Source organism: Lycium barbarum, chromosome 1 (assembly GCF_019175385.1).
Source record: "Lycium barbarum isolate Lr01 chromosome 1, ASM1917538v2, whole genome shotgun sequence".
In the NCBI taxonomy this organism is placed as follows: Eukaryota; Viridiplantae; Streptophyta; class Magnoliopsida; order Solanales; family Solanaceae; genus Lycium; species Lycium barbarum.
In genome coordinates, this window is record NC_083337.1 from 142,002,164 (window position 1) to 142,026,377 (window position 24,214).

Genomic DNA, 24,214 nt, shown 5'->3' on the forward strand with positions numbered 1-24,214 from the left:
CTCAAAGAGAAAGTGTACACGGTCGTATACAATATAATTTACCCAACTATGAGTCGGGGTCCATCCCACAGGGAACAATATACTAGGCGATTAAGAAAGTAAGAAACTTTTACTTACCAAGCTAAGCCAAACGATAGATAATATTTTGGTTTTTTTAAGAAAATTATAACTAATGCGGAAATGTAAACTAACCTAGAAAGCAAGTAAAATTATCAATGGGTACAAGAAACTCTCAAGTAACGATCCAATGTATTTTATGATTTTACAACTAAGAGCCGAATTGTGTTAATAGATAATGATTTCTAAAATCTCATTGAAAGTCTTCCAACCAAATCAATGAATTTCACTCTAAGCTTTTCCAAGCCGTAGAGTGTGATATTAGACACAATCAATTTAACCTCAAGTAACTATCATCTTCCGAGCTCAAGTTATTAGATGGATTTAATGACTCAAATTCTTGTTAATTAATCTTTCCCAACCTAGATTTCCTCTTCCGAGCTCAATCAAAGTAAATGGGCGAGTCTTAGGGTTAGCTAATCCCTTAAGAAACATTAAATAACAAGATTTAGCTAATCCCTTAAGAAACATTAAAGAACAAGATTAATTAAAACAACAAAGACCCACTTCAATAGCAATAAAGATCATTCAATACATAAGCATAACAAGAGGTTTCATCCAACTTTGCAAATGAATATTTTCATAAACAAGATTAAAGTTATGGAATAAAATTCTACACACTTAGATATACAATACAAAGCAAGGAATTGAAGAAATGAGTGAAGGGTTAAGAAATTTCTTATCAAAACTTCAAATCTTCAATCCCCAAGTGTGGTGTAGGAACCCTAGTCTCCAACTTGTGTTGAATGGCCAAAGATAATGTTTTACAAACCCTAAAAGAGTATTTATAACATTCCAAAACGGGAACACATTTTGGACAAAAATGCCCTGCGTGCAGCACATGCTGCAGCAAGTGCTACTTGCAGGTGCTGCATGCACAACATGCTGCAGCAAGTGCTGCTAGCATGTGCTGCCAGAAAGTGCTGCTTATTCTATTTTTGCTCTATTTTGCTCCGTTTTGCTCCGTTATGCTCTCCAGGCATCTTATCCTACAAAACGACATAAATACACAAAAAGTAACAACAAAAGTGCTTGAAAAATTACAAAAACTTAAGAAATTAGCATCAAATATCCCGTAATCACATCAGATCCTGAATTATTTTCACCTCTCCGCTACAAGCCTACAACTATCCAAAATGATCATTTTGTAATTTCAAAATCAGCCTTTTACTAATTTGAAAAATGAAAAGTTTATGCAACATAGCTATGTCAAAAGTAAACGTTTAGTTCCATCTCTTGATAGAACTAGATGAGGTTTGCCCGTGCCCAACATTTTGAATTCGGATATAGTTTAATTTGTGTCTAATCTTTAGTTGCACCTATTATTTAAACACTAAATAATTTTTTTCTGGCCATTAATACTTTAATAAACTGTATAACATACTGTTATAGAATAAAGAGCAGAGATGATTGGCTTTAATGGAAGCAATGTATACAAAATACGATAAAAGATAGTTGATTCAAGCTATTTAATGGTACACAAAATAATGAATTGCACATCTTGAAGATATACAACTACATATACTTACCGAATTTTGTAAATATCTTATTTAAATAAGTATGCAGTGTAGTTTTTTTTTAAAATAGATATTTTTTGAATAATATTTAGACCGCCTGGGCAAACAAGGTAGATTTCCTTAGAATAAAGTCACTGAGTAAGTGTTTCTTATGCAAAGGATAATGAAAAAAAACTATAAACGAAAACAATGGAACACATTAAAGAAGTGGGGTCTCCATTTCTTCTAAGCACCAAGAGGTTTTTAGTATATACAACCTATAAATAAGCTAAACTTTTCGAAAACACTAATATCGTCATAGCGAATTTTCCTATATATGAGGAGTTTTGGGACATCTGATTCGAACACTAACTAAATTTTTTCCTCATAGGTACAAATATAAATATCAAAATTATCCACTATATATCTATTTAAGTTATACTAATTTCTCATTTTATGGCAATCTTTATGCATATATATTCACATAACATACTTCAAAACTTAATCTAACCAGTAACCATAACCTTGTCCTACATTTTACAATTATAAGGGAATGATAAATTTCAAAATTTTGGTAAACATGTGCTTATTGTTTAGAGTTAAAGGAAAACAGTAACTTAATTGACTTTTCTTTACCACAATTGAATTATCACTAATCCATATTTGAATGAAAAATGAAGTATATAAAGAGCCCTTTAAAGATAATATTTTTGTAATGAAAAGCCTTCGTGAGTCTACAAAATCCCTTAAACTTCAATAAACAAAAAATAAAGGCTTATTATATGCGACAAACTTTCCCAATGCCTTCTCTGTTCAAATTTTCTACAGAAGTTACCAAACAAATAATTCCAAATTATTTTTATACATTTGTTAGTAGAAGTTCATAACAGTATTTATTGGGATAAAATGAATCATTTTAGGAACTTGGAGTATTGAAAGTATATATGAATACAGGAGCTGCTATATTTAGTATAAAAAATTTATGATTTTACTTTGTAAACAATGGGGTTGAAAATGTGGGAGTGGAAGTGGAAACTGGAAAAAACTACTCAAATAACTACCTTATTGTAGCTTCCTACCATTTGTAGCTACCCTTTTAAATATTACCATTTGTAACTACATTTTGACAAAATAGTGTATGTTTTCACATGTCAACAAATACACGAGAACATGGTAAAAAAAAAAATAGAATCTTTGATTTTAGCCTTTAACGGTGGAGCTATTAAATTAGATATTAATTTTTTTTTTGATGTATTTTAGTGATTTTTTTTTTTTGCTATAATGTATTTCTGTGTCTTTTTTTTTTTTATGTATTTCAGTGATTTTTTTTTTGTTATTGATGTATTTCAGTGGCTTTTTTTTTATGTATTTCAAATACATTGTGTACATTCCAACTACATATGAAGCCAAATACATTCAAAGTTTCGTATATTTGAATGGATTTCAACAAATACATTCAGATACAAGACAAAAAAATTCAAATACATAACAAATACATACAAAAACAGCGTGTTTGGCTATTACAAAATACAATAAAAAATGCACTCAAAAAATACAAATACAAATACATTCAAAAACAGTGTATTTGTGAGATGTAGATTTTTTGAATGTATTTGTATTTGACTTTTAACAAATACACACAAAAATACAAAAAATACACACGGCCAAATCTGAGACACCACCATCAAAAACCCTAATCTCTCCACCACCACCAAAAACCTAATCTGAGACACCACCACCACCACCACCAAAAACCCTAATCTCTCCACCTCCACGTCATCTTCTCCGCCGCCATCTCAAAATCAGTGCCATCACCGCCACCACCAAAAATACACACGGCCAAATCTGTGTCATTGTCGTCTGCATCTTCTTCTTCCTCGCCGAGTCTTCATCGTCGTCGTCTGCATCGTGTGCCATCTCAGGCCACTCAATCGGCGGGTGTTTGAGTAACGATCTGGCCATCTTCTTCCTTGAAAGTAACGATGCAGACGGCGGATAGAGTGAAAAGAGAGAGAGAGGGATGAGCACAGAGGGAGAGGGAGAAGAGAGAGAAGGGCGGCTCGGTTGTGGTGGTGGTTGTTGAGAGAAGGGGAGAGAGATTTTTTAGGGTTTTGAGAAATGAAACATATGAAATGGATAGTAATTGGGAAAAAAGAAAGATATATGTATTTGGGTATGTATTTTTGATATAGTTATCAATTGTAATTTAGAAAAGTGAATTAGCTACTAAATATAATTAAATAAAAGGGTATCTAATATTAATAATTAGATCTTAAAAGAAGCTACAATGAGTAAAAAGTTGGAGCACCGGCCACAAAAAGTTGTCAGCCACAAAATGGGCCCACTGTGAAATTGCAAAGAGAACAGGAAGAGAGATTGGTTGCTGTTAGCTAGGGACATTGCGTTTATGTGCTCTGCTAGAGCCCCTGTGGGCATAAGGAATTATGTACACAAGCTACTTTTCTGACTGTTTTTTCTTTTACAGCTAGCTTGAATTAGTAAGGAAGAGTAGAATAGTATTTTCCTTTTCAAAATGGGAATAGCCTGTTGAGTTTGATAGGCTATAGATATGTAATTAGGGGTGTTCATGGTCCGGTTTGACTCGGTTTTTGGTTAAAATCAAACCAAACCAATTAAGTTGGGTTTTTTCTAATATTCAAATCAAACCAAACCATTATAGTATAAATTCTATCGGTTTCGGTTATGTCGGTTTTATCAGTTTGGTTCGGTTTTTACGGGTTTTTTTGGATTTTAAGAATGTATTAATACAAAGAATCTTTGAATTAAACGGTAACTAAATACGGCTTTGACCGTGATCCATTCAAATCTAAGAATCTTTTTAATTAATTCATTAAGTTTATTTAGGTATAGGCCTATGGTTATAGGTATAGGAATTACAGAAACATAACATCTACTTTTCATGATTCTAGTTACCTCCCTATATATAGCCTTTTGATATTTCGCAGCCCTCTCAAATTTTTGTTATCTAGACTCATCGTATTTATGAAGCATTGAGAAGAAAGCACAAAAGTTAAAACGAAAAATGATAAACAGAAAGACAAAATCATCTACCAAATCTTTTTAAATTCCAATTGCCATTTTCTCCCCTTTAATTTGTTACAGATAAAATGCTAGCTTATTAGTAGTAATTCAGATGGCATGTAAAAGAGGGAACCGTAAAACTGGATAAGGGGAAAATTTTTATTTTACCTTTAGCAAAATTTCTTTTTATTTTACCTTAAACTTAAATGGGCTACACTTTTCTTTCTAATTATTTGAATTTGTATTGGACTTGGAATGAGCCAAAGTTATATATATATATAACTTTGGCTCATTCCAAGTCCAATACAAATTCAAATAATTAGAAAGAAAAGAAAACCCGAATCAAAACCGAACCGAACCGATAGATACATACATATTTATATATATATATATATATATATATTTTAAATATGTATGTATCTATCGGTTCGGTTCGGTTTTGATTCGGGTTTTTTTGGTTTAACACCAAACCAAACCAAATTTTATCGGTTTTTTAAAATTTAAAACCAAATCAAGTCAAACCAAGCCGGTTTTCGGTTTATTAAGTCAGTTTGACTTGGTTTACCGGTTCGGATCGATTTTTCGGTCTCATTTAGACACTCCTATATGTAATGATGCACTTTGGTGATTAATACAAAAATTTAGCTACCCAAAAAAAAAAAAACACTTAAGCTACAAAGAAAGAGGTGGCCAACGGATCGTTTGAAAAGGAGATGTTGAGGCTGACTTTACCATTTAACAGTGGAAATTACAAGAATGCCCTTGGTCGACGATCTTTAGTCCTCACTCCTCACCCATGCTTCTGGAAGCAAAAATATCATGTGGTTCTTTCCGGGTTTAATTAAGGTGTTCAGTGAATGATTAAGCACATAGTGTAATTGTGTGTCATCAAGTTAATTTTGGGAGTAACTTTTCTTTCGTTTACATGTGGTTTCCACTGTCCATAGTGGAAGAGAAATGTGGCAGCATACGTCCATCCCCATTCCTCTTCAGAACACCTATAAATTTAGAGGATTTCCTCACTACAATATAACATTAATTCACAACACTCTTTATCATTTTCCTAAAGGCAAAAAAAAAAAAAATGGCGGTCTTTCTCAAAAACGATTATACTGTTCTCTGCATGTTTTTGCTCTTGCCTACGCTATGCTACAGCAATAATTATGTTTCTAGAGCTACCTATTACAGTACCCCTGATGGCAAGGGGACACCAAGTATATGCCCTAACATATACTATATGTTAAATTTATAATTAACGCTTTGTAGGTACATAAAGTTTTTAGTTGACTCCATGTCAAGACTTTGTTTCTAAAAATTACTATTCCAAAAAGATTGACACTTTTCGTTTTTCTAAAGTCAAACGAGTTGTTCTTTGACTGTAATTATTTTATACGTCTTTTAAATATTTTAAATTATCAATTATGGTGACTTATAGTACTTTTTACGTAGTTTTCAAACATGTAAACTTTATTTCGAAAAAATAAAATATTCTATGTTAAATCACACGGTCAAAATTAAAAAGTTTGACTCACAAAAAACGAAAAGCGTCAATCTTTTTGGGACATCAAATTAATGTCACTTTGTTGACAACCATTGATTTATTTGACTTTCAAAATCGACTAGTGTCACATAAAAATGAGATGAAAATGTAACTAAAGTTTAAGAGAACTTCACCCACATCTTAATACATGATTTTAAACCGGCCCTTCCCACTAATACAGATATAGTATATTATTAAGTTAACTTGCATGCACTAGCTAATTACTATTTGAACATTTAATCAGGTGGAGCGTGTGGTTACGGAGACTATGGCAAAGATGTTAATAGTGGCCATGTTTTTACAGCCTCCAAGAGGCTTTACAAAAATGGAGCTGGCTGTGGAGCTTGCTACCAGGTAATTAATATAATCCTTGTTCCTTCTTTAGGATTTAATTAATTACACATATTAATATCTATGTATTTTAATTGATTATAGAAAATTACTCGCTTTACTAATAAACTTATCAAATTATGCTTACTGTGGTCTGTGGGGTAGTTAGTTACATGTTGTTTTATGTTACTTTAATTTATATACATCGACAATTGTGTAAAGAAACTTTTATACTATCAGGTCAACTAAGATATGTAAATGAGTAACTTCCATAAAATGTGAGATTTGTAATCTTGAAAATAAGGCATATTATCTGCTACAACAAGTGACCTTATATCCTTTACACTGAAGATGAATATTATTAGTTAAACTCAATACTTATTCAGTACGTACTTAATCAAGTAGCATTGGTTAACAAAGAAAATGTACAGGTAAGGTGCAAGGACAAGGGATTATGCAGTGAGGAAGGTACAAAGGTAGTGGTGACTGACAGTGGAGAAGGGCCTGGAACAGACTTCATTCTCAGCTACCGCGCCTATGCTAAATTGGCTAAGCAGCCTAATATGGCTAAGCATTTGTTTGCTAAAGGAGTGGTTGAAGTAGAATATCGTAGAGTTTCTTGCAAATATGGAGGAAATCTGATGCTTAAAATCAATGAACATAGCAAGTACCCTAACTACCTTGCTATTGTTCTTATGAACCAAGGTGGTGCTACTGACATCCTCGCTGTCGAAGTCTACGAGGTTCGTCTCATTTACCATATTAACAAAATCTTTTTGGGCTGCAATCAGTTGTGGAGGCAGAATTTTTATCGAAGTCTTCATTATCTAGTATATATATACATTAAAAAAATTAACCTTTATATACAGTGAGATTTTACAACGAAGAGATTCATATGAACACCCTTCTTCTGCCCCTCTAGCTCCACCCTTGGCTGAAACTAGTGTGGATGGTAGACGAGTCGGAGCAGTGCAGAGGAGTCTGTCCACAAGCCCTATACCATATTGAGTCAACTTGCCACATTTACTATCCAATAATCCTATTTTTCCAACCTTATACAATTTTTAACTGTGCCAGTTCACTTAAATTAAGCTTAATAGTTGTAGTCAGGTTTAATCTCAAGGATGATCATCCAACTAATAAAGGTCTATTGCAGTAAAGTCATAAAAAATTGTAAATAAACAACACGGCCATATTTCGTAGCATAAAGTATAGGAAAGTCATCAAAAGTTCATCAACTTGGTGCATTGTATATTGATAACCTTTCAAGGACTATCTACCTTTAGTATTTATGTGATGTTAAGAGTCTATCTTGGCAAACATGAATAATTGCTATATGTTGATGCAGGAGAAAACACAAGAATGGATATCAATGAGGAGGTCCTATGGAGCTGTGTTCGACCTACCGAACCCACCAAATGGTGAACTTAAAGTGAGGTTCCTCACAAGTGCTGGTGCTGAGACCAAATGGGTGCAGTCTGATAAGGCTGTAATCCCTGCTGAATGGAAAGCTGGGACTACTATTGAGACAGACATTCAGCTCTCTTAGACAAAAAAAAAAAAAAAAATATATATATATATATATATAAGCAGTATAACATATATCTATGTCTAATGAGTTATTAGTGCTTGGCTATCAGTTTACAGAAGTAATTTTAGATTAGTTGCAGGCATACTAGGAATCACGCCACGCTGAACACGATGCTTCAACCATCGTCTTGAGTTGTTATCATGTGTTAAGTTCTTGTACTTCGTTCTCTAATAAATATTATATTATAATAGTAATAAATTTCTTCACTGCTGTTTGTTTTAACTATCTTGTTGAGTTATCATGGCTCAAGTTCTTGTACTTCGTTCTCTATTTGATGTAAAACATAATACTAGTAGCAGTTGATTCAACATATAAGTAATGAGTGTAGTTGCAACTAGTAAAGTTGGAACACTTTATATCATCTGTTCTAGTGTGGTCAGATTTTGCAGCAGCCAGGGATCTTGAATACGTCCCTGTTCTTTCCACTGCTGACATGATTGTTAAATTCACAAAAGAAACAACAGATCTTAACTACAGTTATCAGATGACAACTTCCGTCACGTGCATTGATTCAGTAAGTATGGTGAGCTTGCATTTGATATTTGCTCGAGTATACCGTCTTCCAATAATAAGGATTGGATTCTAAACCTTTTTGAACGACGACACATTTAGCAACACAAACTGTATGTCAACAAAGGTTATGTCGCTCGGACTCTTCAATAATGCAGCCGAACACTTGTCAGATCCTCTAAAAAAAGAGCACTGCTATTTTAAGGATTCGGCACACACCCATTGACATTTTTGGAGAGTCCAAGCAACATAAATCACATGTACAAAGGCAACAACTGCCTCTCCGTCAGTTTATCATTGACCATTGTAGAATTCTTCAAGTTCGTGAAGAACATATTGGAAATGCAAAATCACAGTCCTGATTAGGGAAAGCTTATGAGCCTCCCTGAACAAGCTTCTCTTTCCATGCAAAATCAGTATGCACACACCCACAAAGTAGCAGATATTATTTAGTTATAGGAAAAGAAGAGATAGATACAAACACTAAAGCATCCTGATTCATGTATGAGGAGAAAAACACATAGTATATCATTCAGTGCAAATGCAGCTAAAAGACATAACAGCAACGAGAACGAATAAATGCAGCGGAAATTCTTACATCAAATATGAGGAATTTTTCACCTCAACTTGAAAGAAAGCTTTACTAACCCCTAGTACATCCTACCACTACACTCTGAAGATCCACAATAGCATTTCTTCACCTTGATATTGCCATCAGAGTCATGTACCTGATCCACGGAATAATTATAATGGTACATGAGCTCCGCCAAAGGAGGAATGTTATCTGCTGCAAAAAGCATGATATGAGGCATTTTCTTATCTTCATGATCATAAAGAACGTTTTGTGCATACAAATTAGGTGAACAACTGTGATTGATAAAACGCCCAATATTTCCACACTGAGCTGCGTCAATTGTATAACCACCTTCTTCTACTACCTCATTTAATTCTGCTGAAGAGTTTACGGAACAATCACTATAGTTCTGCCCAATATCAAAAAGGTACTCATCATTACCAATTCTTCGTTCAGCTTCCTTGTCTTGAAGAAGTTCTCCTGCATACTCACATATAAAGGTTCCTGAAGGAATAGATGTTAAAGCTCTCACACCCCAGCCCCTTGAATTTGTCTTAAAGATCTCAAGTGGAACTTTAATACCGTGTTGGCCAACTCTATTGTAGCAAGAGGGGGGGCACTTACAATGAGGACCACATTCATATACAAGAGGCTTCACTTCAACAATAGCCCCGTTACGGTTGTATGGGATCTCTCCTCCATTTTTAACTGCACATGAGCACTTCTTGGAATCCGAACATCTACCAACACAATCACAACCTTTAAAAGGAGAAGGCTTGAACCAGTCAGGATATATCATCTTCTTGATGTAATTGAACAGTGGAGGTTTCTCACCATCAATTGTGTTCACAGCACTTATTGCGAATGTCTCCTTTCCTTCTGTAATGTCGTGGACACAAACACCATGGCGCACTTTGTTCTTTTTTGATGACTTTACTTCTTTCCAAGCAAGCTCTGGTTGCCCAGGAATTCTCACCAACTTAAACATAAAAACCATCTTACCCTTTGGCCCTTGTTCTGTCCAATAATTCTCAACAGTGTACAACCCATCATAAACATATGTCGTCACTACCTTACCTTTACCATCCACAGATTCAGAGGTCTTGGTCTCCTTAGATCCACGAATCACCCGAACAGGATTCTTTACTGATATACTATTCTTCAAAGCTAAATTACCTCTTTCCAGCTTCTGATCCTCGGGGGTTTTGACCTTACCTACCACATTTCCACCTTGCCCAGAATAAATCAACACATCAGCGTCTTCCAGACCGTCATCATAGACCCCTGAAGAAACAATACTAATCGCGATCAGCGTACCTCCCTGCTTCATGTAATCTATACCAGCCTGATATAGGCGATGAACCCCCACAATAGCAAGTTCCACCCTGTATTGGAACTCATCTCCCACTTCAACTCCAGGAACTTCTCCCAGTATGTGCTGACCCGTGTTAACTTCTTTTCCTTTTTCTTTGATGATTTTTGCTGCTTGAAGATCAATTCTGTTTGGCCCCTGCTTCGATTTTCCTTCTTCAGGTTTTGACTTTGATTCTTCACTTTGCAAGAGCTTTCTACAGACAGCCTGAAACGTACGAAGAGTCTCTCTAACTTTAGTACGGGCATCACCATGACTGGAACTGTTTGGACCAAAAGGTGGTAGGGCCACATCAAATTCACGTTGACCTTGTCGAACAGAAGAATCTTCATGTAGTGCTTCCCTATTCAAACCGCAAGGTCCATCATTGCTGGAAGCCCGTAAACCAGGTCCTTCGTCGTCGAACACAACTAGTGCACTTGAAAGTCCATCAGTAGCTTCACCAACAGAAGCTGATTTTTTCTTACCACTAGGATTACTTTTTCTGGCGACATGTTTGGCTTTCTTGTGCCAAGACGGAGTAGCCTTGGCCTTCTTGCACCTAGACTGATTAGCCTTCTCAACTTGGTTTCCACAATCTAAACTAGTTTTCTCTCCATGCCTCCATGGACAGTATGGCTCGGCCATTAGACCTTGAACAATTGGCTTAACTATTTCAAGCCCAGAACCAGAACTATTGGGTGCAGTCTTTGTCAGATCACTTTTGACCTGTGAGACAACAATTTCATTTCCAATCACAGGGTCATCTAAACTCTTTTGCTTCCCTGGACAATATGGCTTAGCACCCTCCGTAATCGGCTTTTCATCTCCAGAACCAAGAGCACTACACACAGTAATTGTCTTTTCATTTTCGTCCTCCGAATATACCAGAGTCTCCTTCCCCACAACTCCTGCATCACTCTCCTTTTTCGTCATTATCTCGGGCATAATAACCACAGTTCTTTCCACCTGACTTCTTCCATCATTATCACATTGGACGCCTTCCTGTTCTTCACTGTGAACAATCGGTATTTCTTTCAACTCCCTACCTTTGGGAATAGAAACGTCCCTCTCTTTCAGAGAATCAGCATCCTCCGTAACATCTGTCAATGTCTCAACTACTTCATTCTTTATAACTTCCTTATCGAACCCAGCCACATCCTTGCTTTCTTCAGTAACACCAAAGCAATTCTGTTCAGTTGGCTTAGGAGCATTTGTTCCACAAAATGGAGGGAAGTCACGAAGAGCGGATACTCTTCTTTTGCGGTACTTATTCTTTGGCGAGGAGGAGTTATGTTCCATAACACTGACTAGCTGCAGAGGTGGCGACAACATTTTGACTTCACTAACAGGCCTTGGCTCATCAATCACAATGCCGATTTCTCTCACAGGTGTCTTATGCCCACCACTAACATTTTCAACCAAATGTAAACTCTGCTCATCAACTTCCTTCACTGAAGTATCATTCTGGATGTCTTCTGTTCCCTTGGCAAGCTCCATTTCACTTTTCTCGAGATCTTTCGGCAACTCAAATCCAAGCGATTTGTCGTCACTTATTTTTTCTCCCACCCCATTTGATATTGCACTCATGTTTGTCGTTACCACTTCCCCTACTAACCTATCCAATTTTTGTTGCTCTTCCAAGTTAACTAGACAGTCCACAACTTCAACAGACTGTGATTTGATCTCAAAGTCAGACTCTTTAACACCATCGACCAACACAGCGTTAGCCATCTCTTCAATATTGGTGGACACTACAGCATTTTGTTCATGATTCAACTCAACTTTCGGAGAAACTTTACCACACCCTGGAGGAAAATCTCGCACTGCTGAGACTTTTCGAATTTTGTATTTTGGTATAATGCTCAAGTATGATGAGTGACAACCATTTTCCAACAACCGCTTCTTCACGCTACCATTGGATAACCCATCATTTGACACTGATGCCATCCTTGACCAACTAAGGAGAAATCCTCTTGGCTGTTAAGAAACCTGAAACTGAAAAGAAGACATCAGCTTTAGTAGAGATGAAACACTTACAAACATATCTAGTTCCTCTTTGGTCTAGGATGGAAATTATTTTGCAAAAGAAGTCATTTTCTAGTGTTTGCACAGCAAAACTTAGGCCTCAATCCCACTGGATGAATCATCACTATCTGTATTGCTCAATTTATGTCCGTCTCAGTCCCAATATTATAAAAACTTAGTCTTAGCACTTGAGATTGTCTAAAATTTCTACTGGCACATAATTTCTAACAAGACTGGAAAGTCCAAGCGCATATTGGAACTAAAGTAAATGTACTAACATGAACAAAATTTAATCTCATCTAATTGATACCCACCCGACCAAAATTTAATCTCAGCTAATTGATTTCACATAATATAGATATTTTTCTTCCATTGTGCCATTTGTTTGCTAGATTTGCATGGATTCCAAGAGATGTATGTGAAGCCCCGTGAATCTCGATAATTAATTTGGGTTAATTTAGAACTTAAGAATTCAATATATATAATCTCGAGCCATGCGGGTCCCAAACAATTGTAACAAGGCCATCTAAGACGATTCAAAAATGCTAAGTAAAGTTGTACAAGTGCGTGGACTAATGCACACAAGAGGAGGTTGGGGAATATAAGATATTAATTTGGAAAATATTTAATTCTCAAAGGAGTAAATGCTTGGACTAAAGTTTCTTAAGAACGCGAGAATCTGATTGTAAAGCAATTGATTGAATGCTGGAATTAGTGGGGGACAAACAGAAGCGGATCTAGGATTTCAATAGCATGGGGGCGCAACTAAAAAAGGAGAAAAAAGAAGTATCAAGTGGGAATTGATCCCTGCTCCTTTAGGTAAATAACTTAGCATTCAACCAACTGCACCATTTAGCCTTTTCAGAGAATGAGTGTTAGCAGATATATTAGATAAATTCTAGGAAATATATATAAAATATCTAATTTAGCGGAGAGACCATAGGTTCACGGGCACCATAAATTGCCCTAAGAATCTGCCCCTGGGGACAAGAGAATAAAATAATCAAACTAAGGAACAAGATCTTTAGTTAGACTATGAAAAGAAATGAAGGAATTAATGTAGCAAAGAAAGAAAGGGAAGCTGTGAAATGCAGCAAGGCAGTAAAATGCAAGCACGGCGCCAAACCTGGCATCCAGATTTTCTGAAGAAGCCGGGCGCGGGCGATTGTGGCGTGACGTGTCCCTTATGGCGTCCAACTGAAGCAGCCTTTTTAAAGGCATTTCGGGAGAGAGCAATTTTAATTGTTTGGAACAAGTTCTTGGGGGTTATAGAGAAGGGAGAGCTCCTACTCCATAAATGCTACTTTGAGGTGAGTATTAAATACATTGCTCGGTAGATTTGGTTTATCAAATACATTTCCTAACTCTTCAACATCATGGAAATTATAGATTTTTGAAGAAAATCTCAAGAATCTCTCAAGAACAGAAGTCTTGAAAATTCTAGGGTTTGACAAAGAGGTATTCGTTTCACTCCAATCTTGTATATTATGTTCCATGGATATCGTAGACTACATTTTTTAAGAAAGATTTGGATTTGAACACCGATTCACAAAACCCTAGAAAGCTAGTCTTGAAATTGGAAAGTTTGTTGATAAAGAAGATGAGCAGTGCGGGTTTGCTTGAACGATATCGTTTTGACTTTCTTAAGGAGCAACTAGGTTCCAAAACACATGTAATGGACAAATTGAAGTAAAAATCCAAGGATTTGACTTTCGAATTGGGAAATATGGATTCGACTAGGTTCCATAACACGTGTAATGGACAAATTGAAGTTAAAATCCAAGGATTTGACTTTCGAAGTGGAAAATATGGATTTTTGCTAAACTTATGAAGTTGAATTTAGGTGTTGGACATTTAGTTGACTTAGTTGGTATGGTTGTGAAGCTTTATTGATTTTACGTAAGCTCGTATATGTAGATTGTGAATTGTTGGCGTCATTGGATTCTTTGGAGTAAGATTTGGAAAGCGATTCAAGGTATATTGTAACTTACTACCTCTCGAAGCTTTTCCTGAAATTCATATTGTTGAATTGATTTACGTGTTATCATCACCATTTTCTTTAATGAAAAATAGAACTATGTTTAACAATTCGATTCGACGGGAATGATATTTCTTTAATCTTTAAAGATTTGTCCCTCATTTGTTAAATGCTTCAACATGAATTGGGAAAATTTTACACTTGATTTTTGTGCCAAATGTTTGGATCGGTTATGAACACCGTGATTTGATAAAATAGATTTCTTTGAGGCTTTTAGGCTATGAATCCATTTTTGAAAATGTTAAATATTTTGGGAGTTACTAGTGAGACCACCGAGATTGATTCAACTGTTATATTTGTCGACATGGAACACACGTGCTAGTGTAGGGATACATTCAAAGGCTGGCCAAGGTTTGTGGGATAAACTCCCACATTGAGAGGGCAAATGATCATTGCTTAATGTACTAAGGTTAAGTCAACTCGTACGGCACGGCCGAAAGCCGCCCGGACAAGTAGGGTCAAATACTTGTGACTAGATTGATCACCTAGTATTGTTTCGATTTATGTCAGTGTCGGTGTAGTGCTCCCCATAAAAGATAAAATCTCACATGATTTTGATTAAGTTTTAATGCTAGAAGTGTCTTTATGCCGAGGGTCTACCGAAAATAGCCTCTACTTCCCAAGCTAAGGGTAAGATCTGTGTACACTCTACCCTTCCCAGACCCCACTTTGTAGGATTTCACTGGGTGTGTAGTCTGTCTTTTAATGCTAGAAATAAGGACTTTGAAATGCGTTTTACCTTGATATTCCATTTCACCGTCTAACTTTAGAATTGGTATAAATGCTTCCTTCTTATATCAATGTCTATGCATATCACTTGATTTCTTTAAATCTTGTTTCACTACGTGGGGAAATGATACATACTAGGTATGTGGAGCTTAGGCCATTCAACTTTTGATTTCAAGATCATCCTGAGCCATGCAGTTAGGACAGCTCCACATCTTCTAATCGAATACTTTTAGTGAGACTCCACTTACTTCTTGTGGAGCTTAGATTGTTATATTCTTTGAGTCACCAGTGTCTATTGTTTTGGTTGACTAGCTTAATTCTCGTCATAGAGGTTCCATAGATAACAGTAGTTCTTTCGGGTTGTAACTATCGTTATTCATATGACATGCATGCATGAGACTTTTTTACTTTCATGAATATTTCATTTAAAATGAAACGTGGTTGATATAATGGTTGTATTCATCCATGATTTTCAATACTTAAAGGATTGGGATTTTCAAAAGATTCCGCATGGGGTGTTTCGGTTGACTAGCTTAATTCTTGTCATAGAGGTTCCATAGATGGTAGTAGTTCTTTCAAGTTGTAATTATCGTTATTCATAAGACATGCATGCATGAGACTATTTTACTTTCATGAATATTTCATTTAAAATGAAATGTGGTTGATGTAACGGCCGTATTCATGCATGGTTTTCAATACTTAACGGATTGGGATTTTTCAAAAGCTTTCGCATTCATGATTTAGGTGCATAAGTAGAAATTATTACATGGGTTGGTCCACTAGGTTCGGGTAGAGTTCCGGGTGCCGGTCACGTGTATTTTGGGGTGTGACATTGTAGGTCTTGAGAGACAACTTCTATGCCATTTTAGATCTACCTCTCATCCTCCTTTAATTCTTTCTCACCATACCATGGTTATATACCTATGAATAGCTGCATCTAGAAGTCAACGTAGGTTATGACCAAATCATATCAAGTTACCTTTTCTCATTGTATTCTTTGTTTGTGCCACTTACACCTTCTACTGAATGTGACCATTTTCCATCGTATCTAATCTTAAATGACACACATCCATCTTAGCAGTTTATAGATGGTATCCAAATAAGGTAAGAAATTCCGGGCAAAACCCTAACAGTATGGGAATGAATGGTGGGCCTCTGAAGCCACCATATCCACGAGATTAATCTTGTAAATATGGTAGAAGCTAGCAGGTGGGCGAAAATGATCAAGATCAGAGGCAGATCTAGGATTTAAATTTTATAATTTCATTCTTAAAGGCTCTTCGTATTGAACTCGTTGTATTTGTAAAACTATGGATTCAGACTTACTATTTGTTGCAATTTTAGTGATTTTTTATGCATAAATTTATGCTCTGCATCAAAAGCATCGGATTCAGATAAACCGAATATCTGTTTGGCGCATCCGCCACTGGTCAAGATATGTACAAGATGATGGTTCGTACGTGATCATTACAAAACAAAGAGAAATCAAATAAACATATATAAAATAAAATTAAAATCTTAGCCTTTTTTAAGGTCAGGTCTAGACCACCAATTTTGTTGAGCTGCCCTAGAACCTACTACAAGACAAGACAAATAAAAAACCACATACAGGAAATGGTAACTTTCTAATCAGCCACAAGGGTAAAAAGGGAAATGAAAACAAATCGATCCTATCAAACGAAACGAAAAATTGTACATAAAAGTTTCACATGCTAGAGATACAAATAAATCATAAGTTAAAGAACAAAATCATACCAATTTTAAGGATGAACTTCAAACTTGCTCTTCAGCTAACTTTATGTAAAAAATTGAAGTCCTGGTTAATCAGACCACCAAAAAAAAAAAAAAAGACAAGAGGCAAATGATCATGATCTAAAACAGACGAAAAATAAAAATTCACATAAACAAACTCAATTCTATAAATGAATTAAAGAAAAAAAAAAACAGAGGAACAAGCAAGCTTACAGAAATGGGTATCTGGAACTAGAAATGAATTCAAATTTGAAGAGAATCTGATTAAAAATGGATCTGAAAATAGGTTTGCATGGTAAGAGCAAATAATTAGGGATTGATAGATGGAAATGGTATCTGCTTACTTGGTCTCTGTAACGGTTTGCTTTTTCCTATAATATACTTGTCTGGGCGAAAGACGGGGAAATTGAGGGGTACTTCATCTTTGCAATTGAACCCTCCAGCTTTTATCATAATGTCACTTTTCTATTATATATAAGCCTGAGAACCAACACAGCATCAAATACTTGTCCCAAAATCTGTACAAATTGTACACGCAATGAATGCTTGTACCATAAGCTATATAACTTGTACATTTTACCCAACTATTTTTTTATCCCACTTGGACATATATCATAGTACTTAATATTTATTCCCTTCTCATGTATAGCCGTATGCACTTAAATTTTAATTCTCTGACACATTTATTTCCTCTGTGCACTTTTACTTGTTCACTTTTGACTTTTCACGTTCTTGCTGAATATTTATTCTCTTCCCATGTATAAACGTATGTAGTTCAATTTTAATTCTCCTACACAAATTTTTTCCTCCGTGCACGTTTACTTGTTCACTTTGGACTTTTCACGTTCTTTAAGAATTAATAAATCTCACGTGGATATATGTCATAGTATTGGATATTTATTCTCTTCTCATGTATACACGTATGCACTTCAATTTTAATTCTCCGACACATATTTATTTCCTCCGTACTTTTACTTATTCACTTTTGACTTTTCACGTTCTTGCTGAATATTTATTCTCTTCTAATATATACATGTATGCACTTCAATTTTAATTCTTCGACACATATTTATTTCCTCTGTGCACTTTTACTTGTTCACTTTTGACTTTTCACGTATTTAAGAATTAATAAATGAAGTACTCCCTCCGTCTCATATTACTTGGCCACATTACTTGATTTTTCATGTTCTTTAAGAATTAATAAATGAAGTACTCTCTTCGTCCCATATTACTTGGCCACATTACTATACTTGATTTTTCACGTTCTTTAAGAATTAATAAATGAAGTACTCCCTTCGCCCCATATTACTTGGCCACATTACTAAAAATATATGTCTATTTTTCTATTCTATATTTTTCTTCTTCTTATATATAAACGCCTAAGGTGGAAGAACACAGCAACAATAAGTTGTACAAAAAGCAACTGAAATTGTACTCTAAGCAGGAATTAACACGTGTACATTTCAGAAGTTGAACATTAATTCTACCTCTTGTGTGTTTACTTTTTAAGTCCCCACAGGTCCGCAGTATCTTAATTGTCCTTTCATTTCCTTCATTTGGCATATAATGCCTCTGTCTCAATTTAAGTGTCTACGTTTGACTAGACACGGAGTTTAAGAAATAAAGATAGACTATCTTGTGATTCTAAATTAAAAATGTGTATAATGTAATAAAATATCCTTTGAATCTTGTGATTATAAACTTAACATGTAAAATATTTGAATTGTCAACTTACTAATATAAAAAGAGGCGGACATAACCACAATAAGATAAATTTTAACAATAATTGAGAAATTAAGGGGAAAAATAAAACGAAAAAAAATATGAAGACTCACTAAGGAGAATCGCGGTATCATTTACAAAATATACAAACCATTAAAACTAACTAAATTGAATAACCAAATTAATCATGTTGAGCCCCGTGCATCGCACGGGCATAGTTTGCTAGTTTCTATATATAATAAGCGGCTTGGGGGTACGAACACGGCTCCCCAAGCTTGTACCAACAGCTTCACGAATTGTACCCATATTAAATTCTTGTACCATGAGCTATATAATGTGTATACTTTATCCAACTATTTTTATATCCCATGTAGACATGTGTCATAGTACTAAATATTTATTTCATTCTCATGTATAGACGTATACACTTTAAATTTAATTCTCCGACACATTTATTTCCTCCGTGCACTTTTACTTGTTCACTTTTGACTTTTCGTGTTCTAGCTGAATATTTATTCTCTTCTCATGTATAAACATATGCAGTTCAATTTTAATTCTCTTACACAAATTTATTTCTTCCATGCACTTTAATTTGTTCACTTTTGACTTTTCACATTTTTTGAGAATTAATAAATCTCATATGGATATATGTCATAGTACTGAATATTTATTTTTTTCTCATGTATATACGTGTGCACTTCTATTTTAATTCTCCGACACATATTTATTTCCTCCGTGCACTTTTACTTATTCATTTTGACTTTTCACGTTATTTAAGAATTAATAAATGAAGTACTCCTTCCGTCCCATATTACTTAGCCACATTACTATACTTGACTTTTCACGTTCTTTAACAATTAATAAAAATAAAGTACTCCCTTCGTCCATATTAACGTAGACATGTGTCATAGTACTTAATATTTAATTCTCTTCTCATGTATAGACGTATGCACTTCAAATTTAATTCTCCTACACATTTATTTCCTCCATGCACTTTTACTTGTTCACTTTTGATTTTTCGTGTTCTAGCTGAATATTTATTCTCTTCTCATGTATACACGTGTGCACTTCTATTTTAATTCTCCGACACATATTTATTTCCTCCGTGCACTTTTACTTGTTCACTTTTGACTTTTCACGTTATTTAAGAATTAATAAATGAAGTACTCCTTCCGTCTCATATTACTTGGCCACATTACTATACTTGACTTTTCACGTTCTTTAAGAATTAATAAAAATGAAGTACTCCCTTGGCCACATTACTAAATAATATAATAATATTTTTATATTATTTAACAATTAATATAAAAACTTATAATATATATTTTTTAATTAATTTAATGAAAATGTTTTAATCCAATATATACAACAAAATGGTTCTTATGTTTGGATCTGAACAGTTACTTAATTGAAATGGATATCAACATGTCGGTATACATATAAAATATTAAAGAATTTAAAAGAAAAAATTTAGAATCAAAATATTAATTTTCCCTCATATTCTTACTAATTTTCTTTTACACCAATGAACAACTTTCATTGTCATGATAATGATAAAAAAGTCCGACTCTTTTCATCTCAAAGACTTTTAATTACAACTAAAGTGATGGTACATAAAATACATTTTGTATATATAATAACAATTAGAATGTTTTTAAAATTTATTTTCAAAATACAAACCTAAAGACTGGCTAATTAAAGTGAATAGACACGTTCAGCCCATGCATCGCACGGGCATGTATTGCTAGTTTCTTCATAAGGGCCAATAAAAAGGGTCATTTGCACTTTTGCTCCTATTGTTCACGGAGCATAAGTTTCATATTTTCACATCATAATATCACATAAGTTATGTATCGCGTTCTTAAAAGAACTTATGTCCCTCTAAGTATAAGTTCAATTTTTAAGGTCAAAAATTAAAGATCAACTCATTTGAAGGAGAAAAAAATAAAGACTAGCCTATTTGAAGGACAAATCGTGCAATTTCTTCATAAATTGCACTAAAAACCTAGAGTTGTCAATATAAGTTGAGTCCAACTCTAGAAATGAGCACTAGCTAATAGTTAAGAACTTCAGAAAGCACCTTAGTAATAACCAGTAATGCCCTTATCGACCACAAATCTTGAGATTTCATTGGTCGGTCTGCTATTTAGATGGGCCTCAAAATGAGTCCAATCTAGTCCTAATAAAGATGTGGGTTGTAGTTCCCTTCATTTGTTTTTGAAATATTTTTCTTTATAATTTTTTCGGTCTAAATTCTAACCCAAAAATTAAAAAGCATAATTTTTTGTTAAAAATTATTACAGAATATTGCTAACCAGGTCTTAAGTTCACAAGTAAAGTATTTCAATAATTTATATTATTATAAAAGTGAAAATCCTAAAAATTAAAAAGTTAAAAAACCTAGTTGATGTTTTAAATACCCTATTAATATTTTTATTTGACGTGTCTGTTCGTGACAAATTTTGCTAGCAGAAAATAAATAGTTGCAATATAAGGATATTTTGTGAGTACAACTCGAGACATATCCCTTGATTCTAATCTTCGTGTTGTTCGCCTTGCTTCGAGGGCCTATGTTGCGTTTTCACGAACGAAGGATGGGCTTCCGTTAATGTGTTGAATCACAAAGAAAATTTGAGCAATACCTGGGAGGACGTCTCTCGAATTCTCCTTCTGGTCGAGTAATACCTTTGGAGAAGACTTATGTAGATGTCATTGCTCTCCTCATTACATACTCTTTTTATATGAGATGCTGAGAATCCCGTTGAGTTCTTACGCTTTCATGTTGACAACTTAATTCATTCGATTACTACATGAACCCAATCCGGAATATGAACCATAAAAGAAAATAACTATTAAAACGATTACAAGAATAACAGTTACAGTACCTATTATCCAAAGAGGAATCCTTCCAGAAGTATCGGCCGTTTACCCCACTTCCCTGCAGATTTCATTGTGAATCTCCGGTCAACATCTTATGTAATTTTCAAGATTTCTTCATTAGAGGATGTGTGCCACTTTTATATAGTGTGAGCTAGAGCTTAGGGGTATCTTGGTCTCCAAGTAATTCTAGCAGATTTGGGGCTTGACGAGCATGGGTCAGGCTCGTATTGTAGAGCCCTAATTCAATAGACTAACCCATCTATAACTTGGATTTCATTTAAGCCGTGTAATTTTAACTTAAATAACTAATTCAACTTTATTAACCAAAATTTGACTTGGTCAACGTGTCAATAAATTAGAATTTAATTTCAATTTTATATGGATTAATCAAATTAAAATTTCAATTTTATATGGATTAATCCAATTAAAATTTCAATATCTACAAATGTCTCTTACTTAAAGACTTGCCGGTTAGTAGACTCGTTGAACTTCTAAGACAAGACTTGAAGTATCTGCAAAGATAATGATGTGTTTTATTGTGTCACCTTAGAAGAAAAAATGTTTGTTCACACGACTCTAACTAAAATGTCCTTGAATTTTATCTTTGTATTTCCAAGTAACTTGAGCAACAAATAGAACCATTTAATCAGAAGTATTATTTTATAATAGCTAACTCTTCATTTTTTCTCGTCCTTCATAAGCAAGTTGCCCTGACAATAGATGTAGTTCACAAACTGGATGCATTCCATGACAATCTCGTGGATGATATTTTTCTTGACAAAAAAAAAAAGTGAAAATGGCTAACTTTACACTACATCAAGGTATATATGTGCTTTAGGATCGAGTTTAAGGCTAAGATCCTTTTTTTTTTTAAATGTTCAATAACTCTTAACTCTTTTTATGTGAATTTTTTAGATACAAGTATGATTTATGAGATGAAAAAAGATTTAGAGGAATTCAAAATCTTGCTGCAACGAGCAATATTGATGCATCCCAATCAAAGTCCTTTTCCAATCATCCATATAGGAGATTTCAGATGAACTCAAACTTTTATAAGTCTCTTAGGACATATAGAGAGAACAACAATCCATGATGTAGTGTATGTAACCTGTTATTTTATTTTGTGTTTTTAGGTTCTTTTTTGGTAAATGTTTCTTACGGTTTGAGTTGTTGTTGCAGTCATTTACATCTATAAGCCCGATGAATTTATCGAGCGTTCATTCTCTTTAACGTGAAAGAGACGAAACAATTTATTGTGGCTATGAATGAACTCCTGGACAACAACAATAGAGTGTTTGCAGCCTAGTTTACATAATAATGTTATTGTTATTATTTATATTAGTTATGATTAATTCAAGTTAAAATATGATGTTAGCCATGTGTTTGCAATACAATCCTTTGGATGTGGTTGTATAAAATTTGATTTACTAATATGAAGATGTGAGTAGCTTATTTACTAAATTTTATTCACAGATGGTCATGTAACTATTACTTTTTTTTTTTTTAAAAAGTCACTTAACTATCTTTTCTAACACAAAAATCACTTAACTTTGAGTATACTAACACAAAAGTCACCAAACCAGTTTTCGGTATCACTAAACCACTTTCCGGTGATTTAGTGAGTTATTCACCAGAAAGTGGTTTAGTGTTATCGAAAAGTGGTTTTGATACTTTTCTTTTAGTATACCCAAAGTTAAATGACTTTTGTATTAAAAAAGATAGTTAAGTGATTTTGTTGGGAAAAATGGATAGTTACGTGACCATCCGTGAAATTTATCACAACATATACATTAGTTGTCTTAAATTTAGAAGCCCTTATTATCAGTGCCTTTAAAAGGTAGGTCTTCGGATATCTATATTCTATGGAACATTTAATTTTCTTGGAGCTATTTATGAAAACATGACATAGTTTGTTGAAGAGTATAATGTGTTCGTTTTACTTCTACTTCTTACCATATTTTCAATATTAAGAATTTCATTTTTAATTTTTGTTATCCATCTTTGCTTGTTTTAGATTTTTCGTCCTTTTTTGCTCTTAAGCACCACGTCTTATTGAATTTGCTAGGATAAGTAATAGATTAATATTAGAATATTCAATCAGAGAAACGCTTTTTTCCCCGTGAACCATGTAAATGTAAATATAAACTACTAGTCAATTATCCTGGTAAAAAGGAATTTGGGGATTCATACGATGTCGTGTTGGTTACCCAGACAGGTCGGTAACCGTTAATGCCGTAGGCGGGAGTTGAGAGAAAAAGCGGGAATATTTTAATACATCAATAAACCCCTATAAAAACAAATGTTAATTACTAAAAAATAACACACTCCATTTCGCTCTCTTCCATATACCATTCACACTTTTCTTTTCAGTTTGTCCTAAAAATAATGATATTTTTATATATAGAAACAATTTAATTTTAAGATTTTCCTTTTATCCTTAATGGATGATTTACAGTCACACAAATATTTAAAGCTTGTTTAGATCACAATTTTTTAAAAGTCTCTCTTCTTTTT

The 24,214-nt window shown here is 34.2% G+C and overlaps 2 protein-coding genes across 3 annotated transcripts; one reads left to right on the plus strand and one right to left on the minus strand.

Moving 5' to 3' along the window:
• The first annotated feature begins 5,485 nt into the window (after positions 1 to 5,485).
• On the plus strand, positions 5,486 to 8,266 carry LOC132610239 (expansin-like B1). Its single transcript, XM_060324578.1, has 4 exons — positions 5,486 to 5,869; positions 6,440 to 6,549; positions 6,957 to 7,268; positions 7,874 to 8,266. The coding sequence occupies exons 1-4, from the start codon at positions 5,740 to 5,742 to the stop codon at positions 8,072 to 8,074; spliced, it is 753 nt and encodes a 250-aa protein (XP_060180561.1). The 5' UTR covers positions 5,486 to 5,739; the 3' UTR covers positions 8,075 to 8,266.
• Positions 8,267 to 9,045: 779 nt separating this feature from the next.
• On the minus strand, positions 9,046 to 17,544 carry LOC132640842 (histone-lysine N-methyltransferase, H3 lysine-9 specific SUVH6-like). 2 transcript variants are annotated; one of them, XM_060357621.1, is made up of 4 exons: positions 17,443 to 17,544; positions 17,312 to 17,374; positions 17,102 to 17,162; positions 9,046 to 12,543 (listed from the first exon to the last, which is right to left on the minus strand). In XM_060357621.1, exon 4 carries the CDS (start codon positions 12,499 to 12,501, stop codon positions 9,277 to 9,279), a length of 3,225 nt encoding a protein of 1,074 aa, XP_060213604.1. In that variant the 5' UTR covers positions 12,502 to 12,543; positions 17,102 to 17,162; positions 17,312 to 17,374; positions 17,443 to 17,544; the 3' UTR covers positions 9,046 to 9,276. The 2 variants fall into 2 exon arrangements, with proteins under 2 accessions (XP_060213604.1, XP_060213603.1); XM_060357620.1 differs by having other exon boundaries at positions 9,046 to 12,549.
• Between the last annotated feature and the right edge of the window lie 6,670 nt (positions 17,545 to 24,214).

Coding starts and splice junctions, on each gene's coding strand:
- LOC132610239 (XM_060324578.1), top strand. CDS start 5,740: ATGGCGGTCTTTCTCAAAAACGATTATACTGTTCTCTGCATGTTTTTG. Junction 5,870..6,439: donor TGATGGCAAGGGGACACCAA/GTATATGCCCTA, acceptor ACATTTAATCAG/GTGGAGCGTGTGGTTACGGA. Junction 6,550..6,956: donor GCTGTGGAGCTTGCTACCAG/GTAATTAATATA, acceptor GAAAATGTACAG/GTAAGGTGCAAGGACAAGGG.
- LOC132640842 (XM_060357621.1), bottom strand. CDS start 12,501: ATGGCATCAGTGTCAAATGATGGGTTATCCAATGGTAGCGTGAAGAAG.